Here is a 15,755-nt window from a genome sequence, read left to right on the forward strand (position 1 = left end):
ACCAAGCAGCCTTTTCTAGGGTTGCTTACTCCAAATGGAGATGGGCCTGGAAAAGGTGACGCAAGCATTGTTTGTGTTAACCTTACCTGGTTGGCTTACCGTGATCAACGGGCATCTTTCAAGCGGTGCAAAAGAAAGAAATAACGCAACGAGCTAAAACATTCTAAAATTTGCGTGTTGGAATGTTCGCGCAATAATTAACGCAGATGACAACATGCGCCCTCCAGGACGATCTGTGCTTGTTGCCAGAGAAGTAGCTTGGCTTGACATCGATATCGCAGCACTCAGTTTGCTTTGCAGAATAAGGTTCATTGACAGAACACGGAGCAGAGGCTACACACTTCATTGGTCAGGGAAAGGCAAGGAGGAACTATGCATATCCAGTGTCGGCTTTATGATAAAGAATATGATTGCAAGCAAGCTTCAGAGTCTTCCCCTCGGTAATTTCGATCTTCTCATGTCCATGCGACTGCTGATTCAAAACAACCAGTTTGCCATCAGAAACAACGTATATGCCCCCATGCTACATGCTGATCTTGTGAAAGAAGGTTTCTAGCATGATCTGCACAACCTTTTTCATAAGACCAACGATAAGCTCATCATACTGGGGGTTTTGAGTGTAAGAGTTGATCGAATCAAAGAATCCTGGAAAGGTGTGCTGGGCGGGCACGGCGTCGACAACTGCAATGACAATGGTCGTTTGCTTCTGGAATTCTGTACTGAGCATAAATGCAGCATCACTAATACCCTGTTCCAGCAGAAGGACAGAATCAAACCACTCGGGGACATCCATGTTCAAAACACTGGCACCTCTTGGACTACATCCTAGTTCGCCAACCGGACATCAGGGTTGTACTTCACTTCAGAGTTATGCCCAGTGCCGACTCTTACACTGACCACAGACTGGTCCGAGCAAATGTTGCACTCAAAATCAGCCACCTCCCAAGAGAAAGGCCCCAGTAACGAAGAAACTCCAAGTTCACTGACTAGGTCTGCCAGAGGTTCAAGCAGAACTCCAGAGCAAACTGGAAATTAAGCTCAATGATAGCATGTTCCTGGACACTGAAATGGACCCAGGTAAACATGTTCTTCAGAAAACGACTGTGGAAAGTGCTCAGTTATTCAGTGAGCAAAAACAGGGACTGGTTCGACGAAACCGACTCCAGAATCTGAGATTTGCTCAAAAGAAATGCTCCTACTATACGAAATCTCTTGCAAGACCAGGTGACCAATCTGCAAAAGCTGCTTCTAGGATAAGCCTGCAGTACCCTGCAAACCAAGCTTCGAGTCATTTAAAATGATTGGTGGTAAGCACTGGTAGAGAAGACACACAGTTATGCAGACAGCAGTGACATGAAATCTTTTTACAAGTCCTTGAAGACCATTTCTGGACCATCCCACCTGATACAGGCAGCACCATAATCTTCTGCCCGCAGAACCATGCTTACTGACAAAGACCATCATGATTCCATAGTCAGAGCACTTTGAGAGCCTCTTTGGGGATGAAAGGATGGTGCAGGAAGCTTCCATAGTGAGGATACCACAAAGGGAAACAAAGTTCGAACTGGATGAACTGCTGATGTGCAAAGAGATTGTGAGTGCCATAGAACTACTGAAATCCTGCAAGGCCCCGGGAATTAATGGCATTCCAGCAAAGGTCTACAAGCAGGGAGGAAGCACACTTCATGACAAGGTCACCGAGCTGTTTACGGCTTGCTGGGAGAAAGAGAGAGTGCGACAGGAGCTTCACGATGCAGTGATTGTCACCCTCTACAAAAACAAGTGGGAAAAGTCAGACCGCTCAAATTACAGAGGGATTACCTTGCTCTCCAATGCAGACAAAATCTTAGCAAGAGTACTTCTAAACAGACTTGTACAAACAATCACCAAAGAAATTCTCCCCGAAAGTCAGTGTGGATTTTGGCCAGGAAGAGGAACCACGGATATGGTCTTTGTACTGAGACAGAGCCAAGAAAAATGCAGGGAACAGAACATGGGCCGAGAGGTTTCCTTCACGGACCTCACAAAGGCCTTCGATGCCGTCAGCCAGGATGGACTGTGGGAAATACTGTCTAGACTGAGTTGCCCACCTAAGTTTCTGGAGATTCCCCAAAAGCTGCATGTAGGACAGAAAGGCCAGGTGAAACTGAATGGAGCACTCTCTGATAGCTTCCCTATCTCCAATGGTGTAAACCAAAAGTGTGCTCTTGCAGCGACCCTCTTTTCCATCTTCTTCAGCATGATGCTTCACAGGGCCGAGAGAGATTCGACAGAGGGTATTTACATCCGCTTCTGAACAGATGGGAGTCTTTTCAATCTACGACGAATCTTAGCGCTTACAAAGACCACAGAAGTGCACATCTTGGAACTTCTTTTTGCTGATGCTGATTGTGCCCTTGTGGCCCACACATAGGAAACACTACAGCTCACTGTGATCTGTTTCTCAGAAGCAGAAAAGGTTTTACCATCCGTCTGAAGAAAACAGAAGTGCTGTTCCAACACCCACCCCTTGAAAGTTACAACCCATCACAGATCAATATTGATGATCAAAGTCTCAACACTGTCGATCAATTCACATATCTGGGCATCATGATTTCAAACGCTGCCTCCATCAGCAAAGACATTGACAATCGCTTGTCCAAAGCCAACAGCTCTTTTGGTCACCAATCTAAACGAGTCTGGATAAATGACTCCTTGCACATATCCACGAAAATCCAGGTGGACAAAGCTGTTGTTTTCACAGGCCTCTTGTATGGCTCAGAATCTTGGGTCCTGTCCAGTAAACAAATTAAGCTGCTTGAATGCTTCCATCAACACTGCTTGTGCTCCATTACGGATATAAATGACAGGACAACATTACAAATATTGAAGGCCCTTTAGGAGGGAATTTACCCAGCATTCAGAGCATCCTCTTCCAATGACAGCTACGCTGGTCAGGGCACGTATCATGCATGGAGGACACAAGAATGCCAAAAGCAGTGCTGTATGGACAACTGTGCTCCATGAAAATGTTTCAAGGACCAGCCGAAGAAACAACTCTCTTTGTCTGACATCGAACAACCAACAAAGGAGCAGGATGCTGCTGACAGGAACAACTAGCGTTCAAAAATCAGGAATGTTCCTTGCAGGATTGAGTCCATAAGACATGAAGTTGTGGAAGAGAAACATCAAAAATAGAAGGAAGATGATTCTGCCCAGGCTCCCCCAGGTCAAGAATTCCTGTGCCCCAAGTGCTCAAGAGCCTGCAGATCTAGAATTGGAATGATTATCCACCAGCGAGCGTGCCAGCACCCACAGAGCCAAATCTTCCCTTGATCTTTGAAGAACGAGCCATCATCATCATCATCCACTTTGTGCCCCGTTACCCAGTTTGTCTTCCATTATTCAGTTTGATCTCTATTATCCAGTTTGACCTCCATTGTGCAGTTTATCCTCCATTATCCATTTTATCCTCCATCATCCAGTTTGACCTCCATTATCCATTTAGTTCCCCATTATCAGGTTTGTCTCCATTATCCATATTGTCCTCCATTATCCAGTTTGACCTCCATTATCCAGTTTGACCTCCATGATTCCTTTGATCTCTATTATTCATTTTGCCCTCCATTATCCAATGCCATCCATTGTCAAAAAGCTGGTCAACAGCTAATGTCCAAGTTCATTTGTGTAGAATGGTTAGGCGATGCAGATAATGAAAGTGACCATTGAGCAATGTCCCAATATGAATATGTTCCTACAGTAGAGGTAGACAGAAACTGGAAAATAAAAATTGCTCTTCTATTGTGAGCCATTTCAACAATCATACATTATTTTGAAATAACTATTATTATTTCTTGACGAAGCAACAAATCCATGTCAGAATGAAGGGATCTGGAATGGAAAGAAATGCGAATGCACGGACAGCTACAGTGGAACATACTGTGAATTTGTAAAAGATAGCATTGAGATTGGTGAGTTTATTTTAAGACTAATTGTACTTTTTGATGCTATTCCTTTGTGCGTTTACTCTATTGATACTATTGCTTTTCTCCATTTCACTTGATATCCTTATCTAACAAAAAGTTGTCTGTCTCAGTCTTCACGGCATCCACCACCTTCTGGCAGAGAATATTCCAGATTTATATCACCCTTTTGAGAAAACGTGCATCCTGATTTCGCTCCTGAATGTCCTGGCTCTAATTTTATATTCTGGATTCTCTCATATTCCAGATTGCTCCACCAGAGGAGATAGCTCCTCTTTATCTATCCTCTAAAATCCTTTTAACATTAGAAACATCTCGATCAGATCACCCCTCAATTTTCTATACTCCAGGGAACACAAGTTAGTGCAACCTGTCCTCATAATTTAAGCTGCTAAGTCCTGGTATCATTCTGATGAAACTGCACTACACCCCCTACCAAGGCAATATATTCTTTCAGAGTTGCATTGCCCAGGAATGAACACAGTACTCCAGATAGGGTCTGACTAAGGCTTTGTATAACTGAAGCATAACTTCATCTTGTATCCAGCCACCTACACCTTCAGTACATCCTTAAAAATTGCAGAGGAAAATTAAACCAGTCCCTCAGGTTTCACGGTGAACCCTAATTTGGTGATCGGCAACAACTTTCTCAGAAACTCCTTTGCTCAGCTGGCAGTTTGACTGCTGTGTTGAAGCAGTTGCGACTTTCCCTGTGATTCCCTGCCTCCCCGTCTAGGGTATGTCTTTGGCAAGTTATTCTCAATCTTCTTTATTGACAGACTTCTGTCCTTGACCTTCAATACCTTGCATCTATTTGAATGTTACATTACTTCTACTAGCTTATCATCGATCAGGCATTGCAGAAGGAGGCCATTCAGCTCATCGGCCCTCTGCTGGCTGTATAAAAGAGCTATCCAATTAGTCCCACTCCCTTGCTTTTTGCCTGTAGCCCTGCAATTTTGTCTTTTTCAAATATAGTGCATTCCAGATCGTAACAACTTTCTGCATAAAAAAATGTCTCAACTCCCCCTTGATTCTTCTGCCAATTATCTTAATCGCTGCCCGCTGGTGACTGGCTCTTCTGTCAGTTCCTTCCTGTCTACCTGATCAAAACCCTTCAAAATTTTGAACAGCTCCATTAAATCTGCCCTTAACCTTCTCTGCTCCAGAGATCAATCTCAGTTTCTCTAGTCTATTCACATAACTGAAGTCCCTCATCCCCTTGTATCATACTAACTTCTACCAATTAGTTAACAGTGGGTTTCACTCTTCCATACTTCTTAGTCTGTCTGTACACCTCTATCTTTTTCCAGCACTTTTGCAAAGATCTTTTTCCATTCAACCTCTTGTTCTTCCCTTCTTGCCAACCTGGGCCTCGTTTCTCTGAGCTTAGCTAAGTATGGGGGTGTGTCCCCATAGGGAGAGAGTCTGGACTCCAGACCACATACTCAGAAACTAGAGCTGAGTTTTCATTTCTCAGCAGCTTACTTTGGAGAATCAAACATAAGAGATGGGTCCTTGTGCACCAGACACCCAGCAGATCCCAAAATAATTCCTCTTCAGTTTACTGATCCTGAATATAAAAGACTTGCATTCCTATAGCACCTTTGAAGATCTCAAGATGTCCCAATGTGCTTTACAGTGAACAAAGTGCTGTGAAGTGCAGTCAATCTTGTACTATACAAAAGAAAGGAGTAGGCCATTGCAGTGGCCAATATGCACTCAGCAAACACCCGTAAAGAGCAATGGGATGAATTATCAAATCATCTCTTTTAGGTGTTGGCTGAAGGATAAATTTGGACAGGACACTGGAAGAACTCCCTGGATCTTCTTCAGATGGTGTCATGGTATAGTTTGCATCCACCTGAGAGGAAAATGGGGTCATTATTTAATATCTCATCTATAAGAAGGCACCTCCAACAGTGCAGCACTCCCTCAGTCCTGCACTAGGTGTGTTGGCCTGAACTATGTGCTCAATTCTCTGGAGCAGGACTTGAAACCACAATTTTCTGACCCAGAGGTGAAGGTGCTATTACTGAACCACAGCTGACACTGTGAATGGCATATAATGAGCTGGCTGAGTTTTGTCCTTTTAACTGCATTTCAACTAAGTTTCAGGTTATGAGGCAGTGTGTTGCAGCCCAACAATGACAACAGTCTAATCGTAAAACATGGTGAGGGAAACAAATTGAGCCCATGGTAAATTCAAATTTCCATAAAGTAATCTTTGCAATTGAGAACCGTGGAGGGAAGGGGCAGGGAGAACTAAGCATATGTCAAAGTTCCTTTATCCCTCCAACTAACAATGCACAAAGTCATGTATCAGGTACAATAGTGTGTGAACTTCCAAAATGAGTTATGGGTTGAGCATCCTGTATTCATTCACAGTTCTCATGTCACTTTTACTGCCAGAAAATTAATGAGAATCATAGAATTTTACAGCACAGAGAGAGAGGCCATTTGGTCCATCATGGCTATGCTAGCTTTTTGAAAGATCGATCCAATGAGTCCCATTCCCCCACTCTTACCCCGATAGCCCTATACATTTTTAATTGTCAACTATATATCCAACTCTCAAAGTTACTATATAATCTCTTTCCATCACCCTTTCTGGCAGTGCATTTCAAATCATAACAATTCACTGTATCAAAAAAGAATTCTCCTTAACACCTCACTGCAGTAAAATTTTGTCTGTTGAATGATTAATGAAACTGTATTTTGATATTTTACAGAAATTGTTGAAGCCACCATCAATGTTTTTGTCAAGATAACAAATGAGCTGTATTCTGACAAGCTGAAAGACAACAAATCAGAGGAGTTCAAAACATTTTCGGATAAATTCAAAGAAGAGGTTAGTGCCCAGGGCTGCCCATTCCAACTTTGGTCTTCTATTAGTTCAACATTGTTTCCTTGGCTTTCATATTCACTGTTCCTGTGTGTACAACCTCATTTTGACTTTTTTTACTGCCTTTTCTGTCTATATTCTCTTAACCATTTAAGATCGTATAATTTAGCATGTACTTCCATTGACTTTTCTCTTTCAACAAGATATACTACTTCATGTTAATGGCAGCTGCCAACTATCCATCTATCCACTAACCTATCTTAGTCTTCCTGCAATCTCCTTTTATTCATTTTTCTAGTTTGCCACTAATTTTCTATTAGCATACTCCAATATTATTCCTTTTGCGCCAAGCTCAAATAATTTATTATGAAAATAAATAAACTCCCGTTCAAAAATAATCTACTTACCCTACCTCTCTCTCGCCATCTCTCTACCAATGCAGCTCCATTTCCTTTAATATCATATACTTTCATTTGCACTGAAATCTCTCATGTGGCGTTCTGTAAATCTACAGATGCAACTTCCAACCCATGCCCGTTGTCCACAGACTGTTTCTTGAAAAATAATTAATTAAGTATCTCGGACCCAATTAAAGGTGTTGTCCACAACGAACTCATTTCTCTCGAATGTTCTGGTATTATGGGCCCAAAATTTACTCGCAACAAGGGTAAACTGCTATGACTTGCCCCTTTCTTCAATATTGGTCTTAGGTTTGCCAACATCTCGTACTTTGGCATAATTCCTGTCCTCAAAAGTGCCCATGTCATCAGTATAGCTGGGGTACTTACTGGGTATGGGGTTATTGTTAACAAAAACAGGCCCTTTTTCTTGAAAGGTGGTCCTCCTTACAACAGCTGACCGCCTCTCACAAGAGGGGGGACTGGTGGGAATTTCAGCGTGTGATGTCATCTTTCCTAGTCCCACCTCCATCTGTGACATCAGGCTACAAGGGGCAGAGATGGGATCTTCCACTGTGGTGCCCCCAGAAACTCCAGCACACCATGAAGAGGGGGAAACCTTGCATTAATAGAAGTCCCTCCCACTCACTGCTGATCATGGCCCTGAATCCCCCAAATAGATTGCGTCGATTTTTTTTGTGGGGGTTGAGAACCATGAATTCCTCTGACCAATTATAAGCAGCCACAACATTATCTTGACTCTCTCCCTCCAATGAAATGAAATGTACATTTAAATACAGGAACATTGATAATCTTGTCTTTCTTTCTCTCTTTTCAAGATGAACATCATTTACAGAGGGATAGAGGGATACAGTGGAGTGAGGATTCTAAGCATAAGGTAATATCTTTTCAGCTTGTAGTCCCCTGGACTGCTTCAAAAGACTTGTTACCATGAATTGTACATTGTCACAACTGGTCTCAGGAAAGGAAGAGCTTGTATTATCTTGCACTTCCTCAGGATGTCCCAGAGGACTTTATCTCACTTTTGAAGTGGCATAATTGTTATAATTTATTTATTTAGAGTTACAGCACTGAAACAGGCCCTTCGGCCCACCGAGTCTGTGCCGACCATCAATCGCCCATTTATACTAATCCCACACTAATCCCATATTCCTACCACATCCCCAATATCCCCCTACCACCTACCTATACTAGGGGCAATTTACAATGTCCAATTTACCTATCAACCTGCAAGTCTTTGGCTGTGGGAGGAAACCGGAGCACCCGGAGGAAACCCACGCAGACACAGGGAGAACTTGCAAACTCCGCACAGGTAGTACCCAGAATTGAACCCGGGTCGCTGGAGCTGTGAGGCTGCAGTGCTAACCACTGCGCCACCCATAATGTAGGCAAACACAGCAGCCAATGTGCACACAGCAAGTTTGACTCAGAAATAACTATTGGACAGTACATGGTGGAGATCTCTCCTGCTTTTCTTGCAGTATTTCCACTTTAACAGGCATATTGTTTAACTCCTCATCTGAAGGACAATGCAGTGCTCCCTCACTGGGAGTGTTACTGAAGATTTTGTATTTAGATTACTGCAGCAGGGTTTTAACTCATGACCTTCTAACTCAGAAGGGAGAGTGCTACCCTTTGAGCCAAGCTTGTTCTAAAGATAAAGGCTTAATCTTGCTTCAGCATTTCACACAGGATTGGCATGTATGCATCATTGCAGGTGTTACAGGAGTGCTGCATTGTCGGAGGTGACGAACGTCAGATGATACATCAAACCAATGCCCACTTTGTTGCTGGATGCTTAAGAACCTGTGGCATTATTTGAAAAGGGACAGGCCATTCTCCCAGTGCCCTGGCCAAAATTCCTCTCCAAAAATCAATTTAATTGGCTGTTCATTTTGTTACTGTTTGTGGAGCTTTGTTGTGTTCAAAAGGGCAACTTTTGTTCCCACTACACAGCAGTCAGTGCATTCAAAAAAATTCACTCCATGTGAAGCTCTTTCTGAGAGACATTGTGATCTGGAGACTTACTTGAGTTCCTACTCACCTGGGAAATGGTATTGTTGCACTACAGCCAAATGTACAAAAGGCAGCGCATGTGATATTATGGCTCTGATACTGAGCCAACAACCCCGAAGTCAAGAGTTCAAATCCCACAATGGCAAATGTGAAATTAAATTCAATCAATCTGGTTGCTTCTGAACTGGCACTGTGAAAGCTACCAGATTGTTCACTAGTGCCCTTCAGGGAAGGAAAATTACCACCTCTTCCCTGGTCTTACCTGCATGCAACTCTGGTCCCACACCATGTGGTTGACTCAATGTCCTCTAAAGTGACCGAGCAAAAGCATTGACCACATTCTGAGAACAAATGAATGTAGAAAAGAAACACTTGCCTGATCAAGAATCCCCACAAACTTCATCAGGAACTGCTCTGAAGCTGATTGATTGTTGCAGAGGTGAACTCTGTCAGTTTGGCCCATGGGTTGAACTCTTGCCTCTGATGAGTGTCCAGTGCTCAAGTCACACACCAGGGATTCAACTCTGAATCAAGGTTGACGCTCACTTGCGGTACTGAAGGAACGCTAAAGATGTATTAATCCCAGATTCCTGGACATCAAGGATCTCATGGTACCATTGAAGGAGAACCAGAGCCTCATCCTGGACAATATTCCTTCCCTTAGACAACAAAAGAAATGTTTTTTAACAGTTACCCAGCTGTGCCCTTCATTGTTTGTAAGCCAGATGGCTGAAATTTCATTGGGTTTAAAGCAATGTCTTTTTTGCCCCATAGGAATGGCAGCATCATTGTTGATCATGATGTAATCATCACTGTGAGCAATTCAGAATTTTCTCCAGACTTTCTCACTGACACAGTTAAAGAAATTGAAAAGAATCTGAAAAATACAACGTGTACCAGTTCAACAGGAGGTAGGAGTCAAACCTGAAGCCCCAAGTGTCTGAGCTGATGGACTTTAATCTGTGAATAAGGATCTATTCTCTCTAAACTGTGCTGTATCTGCCCTGGGAGAGTTTGATGGGACAGTAGAGAGAGCTTTACTTTGTATCTAACCCATAATGTATATACCCTGGGAGTGTTTGATGTGACAGTGTAGAGGGATCTTTCCTCTGTAGTGAACCCATGCTGCACCTGCACTGGGTGTGTTTAATGGGACATTGTAGAGGGAGCTCTACTCAGTTATCTAACATATGCTGTACCTGAGCTGGGAGTGTTTGATGGGGACAGTGGAGAGAGAGCTTTACTCTGTGTCTAACCCATGTGAGCCGCATGGAAAATGGCAGGATCCCCAAGGACACATTGTACAGCGAGCTCGCCACTGGTATCAGACCCACCGGCCGTCCATGTCTCCGCTTTAAAGACGTCTGCAAACGCGACATGAAATCCTGTGACATTGATCACAAGTCGTGGGAGTCAGTTGCCAGCGTTCGCCAGAGCTGGCGGGCAGCCATAAAGACGGGGCTAAAGTGTGGCGAGTCGAGGAGACTTAGCAGTCGGCAGGAAAAAAGACAAAAGCGCAAGGGGAGAGCCAACTGTGTAACAGCTCCGACAAACAAATATTTCTGCAGCACCTGTGGAAGAGCCTGTCACTCTAGAATTGGCCTTTATAGCCACTCCAGGCGCTGCTCCACACACCACTGACCACCTCCAGGCGCTTACCCATTGTCTCTCGGGATAAGGAGGCCAAAGAAGAACCTGCTCTGTGTGTGTTTAATGGGACATTGTAGAGGGAGTTTTACTCTGTTGCTAACCCGTGCTGTACCTGCACTGGGTGTGTTTAATGGGACAGTACAGAGGGAGGTCTACTCAGTATCTGACATGTGCTGTACCTGTCCTGGGAGTGTTTGATGGGGACAGTGTAGAGGGAAGCTTTCAATTGTTTCTAACCCCTGCTGTATCTGCCTGGGAGTGTTTGATGGGGCGGTGTAGAACAAGCTTTACTCTGTAACAAACCTATGCTATACCTGCCCTGGGAGTGTTTAATAGGACAATGTAAAAGGAGATTTATTTGGTATCTTACCTGTGCAGTACCTGAACTGAAAATATTTGATGGCACAGAGGGAGCTTCACATTATATCTAACCCACGCTGTGCTGCTGTGGGAGTGTCTGATGGGACAGTGTAGGGAGAACTTTTCTGTGTCCCATTCCCAAGACTAAAAGTCCTTACCTTAATCGGCACCAAAATCAGAAAACTCTCAGTCAGCAGGGTTGGAGTATAAATCATCCTCGAATACATTGTGATGAGAAGTGATTTACCTAATCTTGTCTTTTAAACTGCAGGTAACTGCATTGGACTCCAATTTGACAATTCCCATGCAACAGTTGAAGAAGCAGTTGTAACTGGTAAGGGGTGCAATTTTTGTACTTTATTGTTGCAGTATGGGCGGCACAGTGGCACAGTGGTTAGCACCGCAGCCTCACAGCTCCAGTGACCCCGGTTCAATTCTGGGTACTGCCTGTGTGGAGTTTGCAAGTTCTCCCTGTGTCTGCGTGGGTTTCCTCCGGGCGCTCCGGTTTCCTCCCACAAGCTAAAGACTTGCAGATTGATAGGTGAATTGGACATTATAAATTGCCCTTAGTATAGGTAGGTGGTAGGGAAATATAGGGACAGGTGGGGATGTGGTAGGAATATGGAATTAGTGTAGGATTAGTATAAATGGGTGGTTGATGGTTCGGCACAGACTCGGTGGGCCAAAGGGCCTGTTTCAGTGCTGTATCTCTAAAACTAAAAATTAAGTATTAATGCTGTGTTCCTGTTAAAAAATAACTGTTAGGAATTTAAATGTATATTTGCAGGCATCTTTTTTAATACTTTAGACACTTTGGAGAAATTGTTTCCATTAGTGGGAGGGTTGATAAGCAGAGGATACAGATTTAAGATTATGCCAAAAGGACCTGGGGGAGAGCAGCAGAATTTATTTTTTGAGCTTTGAGTTGTTATGATCTGGAATGCACTGCCTGAAAGGAGGATGGAAGCAGATTCAACAATAACTTTCAAAGCAAACTGGATAAATACCTGAAAAGGTTACGGGAAAAGAGCTGTGGAATGGGACTAATTGAATAGTTTTTTTCCAGGCGTGATGGGCCAAATAGCTTTCTTCTGTGATGTAAGTTTCCATGATGCTAAGTGTGACAGGTACATACTAGATGCAAAATGTCTATAAAATATTTAAAATCTTATGTCTGCACCTTGCTATGCACAAAACCTTACTTCCCATTGCCACGCTTTTGCCACACTCTGTACAAATGTTGATGTAGGAATTCATATCGGAAAAAGTTGACGGGGAGTGAGTGCAAGTGTACGGTTCTTGGTGTATTAGAGATCAATAATAACTTGTACTTTGTTACAATCAACAGATGACTGTGCTTCACTGGTTCCCAAGAATGTAAAGCAATATTATAAATTGATTTTGACTGATAACAAGGCCATATGTGCTTCAATCTGTAACGAAGCAAGAAACGACACTCTGAAATGTGGGAATGGAAAGTGTGGAATGACAAGTAATGGACCAAACTGCTAGTAAGACTGAACAATCAATTACACCTCCTTCACCATATCGTTATATATCTTTACAGCTACAACGTAGTGCACGTCAGTGCAGTACTGAGGCAGTACTGCACTGTCAGAAGTTCCATCTTTCAGATGTGACATTAAACTGAGGACCCATCTGCCCTCTCGGGTGGATTTAAAATATCCCATTAGACTATTTCTTACAAGAAGAGGTGTTCGGGGCCAATATTTATTCCACAGCGAGCATCATTAATACAGGTTTTCTGGTCGTTATTTTATTGCTGCCCATGGGATCTTACTGTGCACAAATTAGCTACTGTATTTCCTAAATCACAACAACAACTGCACTTCAAAATATTTCATTGGCTGTAAAGCACTTTGGGATGTCCTTAGGCTGTGAAAGGAGGCACTATAGAATCTAAGTGTTTCTATATATTATCATATTAGCCTCTAACTGACAATTAACTGAACACTTAGCCCCTAACTGAACCATTGCACCAACAACAACTTGTATTACTATGCCACCTTTAATGTAATGTTATGATCGAGGCAGGAGGAGTGCACTGTTAATTCAGTCCCACTTCTCCACAGATCACAACATATATTTAAATTTTTCCCCACTTACCGAAACAGTCAATCATATACTCTATTTTCCCCAGAATAAAGCACAGCAACCAGGTTTCTTTATTGAACAACAAAACTATCTACTTATTCTAAACCAAGTCTTAACCAATTATAAAGTAGATCATACACACAAATTGAAATTTTAAAGCCCCTTATTTATCCTCGTCCTCACACACACACACACACACACACACACACAACCATGTAACTGGGAAAAATAAAAAAAAGGAATTTTTGTTTACAGCTGTTACAAAGAAATAGAAGGAATAAAAAACTTGTTTTGCCATTGCTTGGGTTACTACACATGAAGGAAAAATTCCTGGAACCTTATCTTGTAACTAACTGTTCTGTCTCTTTAACTTCACTTGGTTTCTCCATGACTATGGGAGAAGCTACTACTTTGCTCCAGCCAAATCATTTCCCAGGAGTAAATCAACTCTGTCTACCGGCAAACTATGGACAACTCCCACAGTTACTGGTCCAGACATTAGGTCACACTCTAGGTGCACCTGATACAAAGGTACGGGTATATACTCCCCGCCAATACCAGTCACTAAAACTTTAACATTCAGTGCGCTCTCTGGTGGAAATGTTATGCTTTTCCCCAGCAAGAGTTTGGGTAACTCCTGTATCCCTAAGTATAACTATAGGTTTGCCTGCCTCACTTGAGGATAAGGAGTTAGGAATACAGGAACATAGAAAATAGGAGCAGGGGTCGGCCATTCAGCCTGCCCTGCCATTCAATACAATCATGGCTGATCATTCACTTCAATGTCTTTTTCCCACACTATCCTCATATCCCCTTATGTCATTTGTATTTAGAAATTTGTCAATCTCTGCTTTAAACATACTCAATGACTGAGCTTCCACAGCCCTCTGGGGTAGAGAATTCTAAAAATTCACAACCCTCTGAGTAAAGAAGTTTCTCCTCATCTCTGTCCTAAGTGGCTTCCCCCTCATTTTGAAATTGTGTCCCGGGTTCGAGATTCCCCAAACAGGGGAAACATCTTCGCTGCATCCACCCTGTCTATCCCTTTAAGCATTTTGTAGATTTCAGTGAGATCACCTCTCATTCTTCGAAACTCTAGAGTTTCCCCAATCTGTCTTCATAGGATAGTCCCGCCATCCCTGGAACAAGTCTGGTGAATCTTCATTGCACTCCTTCCATGGCAATAATATCCTTCCGACAGTAAGGGGACCAAAACTGCACACAGTACTCCAATTGCGGTCTAACGAATGTTCTATACAATTGAAGCAAGACTTCACTACTCCTGTACTCAAATCTTCTTGCCATAAAGGCTAACATTCCATGAGCCTTCCTAATTGCTTGCTGCACCTGCATGTGAGCTTTCAGTGACTTATTGATGAGGACACCGAGGTCCCTTTGTACATCTACACTTTCTAATCTCTTACCATTTAAGAAATACTCTGCACATCTATTCCTCCTACCAAAGTGGATAACCTCACATTTTTCCACATTATATTCCATCTGCCACGTTCTTGCCCATTCACTAAGTCTGTCCAAATCCCCTTGAAGCCGCTTTGCATCTTCCTCACAACTTACATTCCCACCTAGTTTTGTGTCATCCACGAACTTGGAAATACCATATTTGGTCCTCACACGCAAATCATTGATATATATTGTGAACGGTCATGTATTGCGATGGATAGAAAATTGGTTGGCAGACTGTAAGCAAAGAGTAGGGATGAATGGGTCTTTTTCCGAATGGCAGGCAATGACTAGAGGGGTACCGCAGGGATCGGTGCTAGGACCCCAGCTATTCACAATATATATTAATGATTTAGATGAGGAACTAAATGTTATATCTCCAAATTTGCAGATGACACAAAACTGGGTGGGAGGGTGAGTTGTGAGGAGCATGCAGAGAGGCTTCGGGGTGATTTGGACAAGTTGAGTGAGTGGGCAAATGAATGGCAGATGCAGTATAATATAGATAAATGTGAGGTTATCCATTTTGGTAGCAAAAACAGGAAAGACGATTATTACCTGAACGGCTGTAAACTGAGAGAGGGGAATATGCAACAAGACCTGGGTGTTCTTGTACACCAGTTGCTGAAGGTAAGCATGCAGGTCCAACAGGCGGTAAAATAGGCAAATGGTATGTTGGCCTTCATAGTGAGAGGATTCGAGTACAGGAGCAGGGATGTCTTGCCACACCTGGAATATTGTGTGCAGTTTTGGTCTCCTTATCTGAGGAAGGATGTCCTTGTTATAGAGGGAGTGCAATGAAGATTTACCAGACTCATTCCTGGGATGATGGGACTGACGTATGAGGAGAGATTGAGTCGGTGAGGATTATATTCGCTGGAGTTCAGAACAGTGAGTGGGGATCTCATAGAAACCTATAAAATTCTA

The 15,755-nt window shown here is 42.9% G+C and overlaps 1 protein-coding gene across 1 annotated transcript in view; it reads left to right on the top strand.

Moving 5' to 3' along the window:
• The first annotated feature begins 8,044 nt into the window (after positions 1–8,044).
• Positions 8,045–15,755, top strand: part of LOC137357333 (mucin-17-like) — a 193,170-nt gene continuing 185,459 nt past the window's right edge. Inside the window, exons 1-2 of the mRNA XM_068023585.1 lie at positions 8,045–8,103; positions 10,017–10,153. Of these exons, the coding sequence (XP_067879686.1) occupies positions 8,045–8,103; positions 10,017–10,153 (196 nt within the window). The remainder of the gene's footprint in view (positions 8,104–10,016; positions 10,154–15,755) is intronic.

Source organism: Heterodontus francisci, chromosome 48, assembly GCF_036365525.1.
Source record: "Heterodontus francisci isolate sHetFra1 chromosome 48, sHetFra1.hap1, whole genome shotgun sequence".
Classification (NCBI taxonomy): Eukaryota; Metazoa; Chordata; class Chondrichthyes; order Heterodontiformes; family Heterodontidae; genus Heterodontus; species Heterodontus francisci.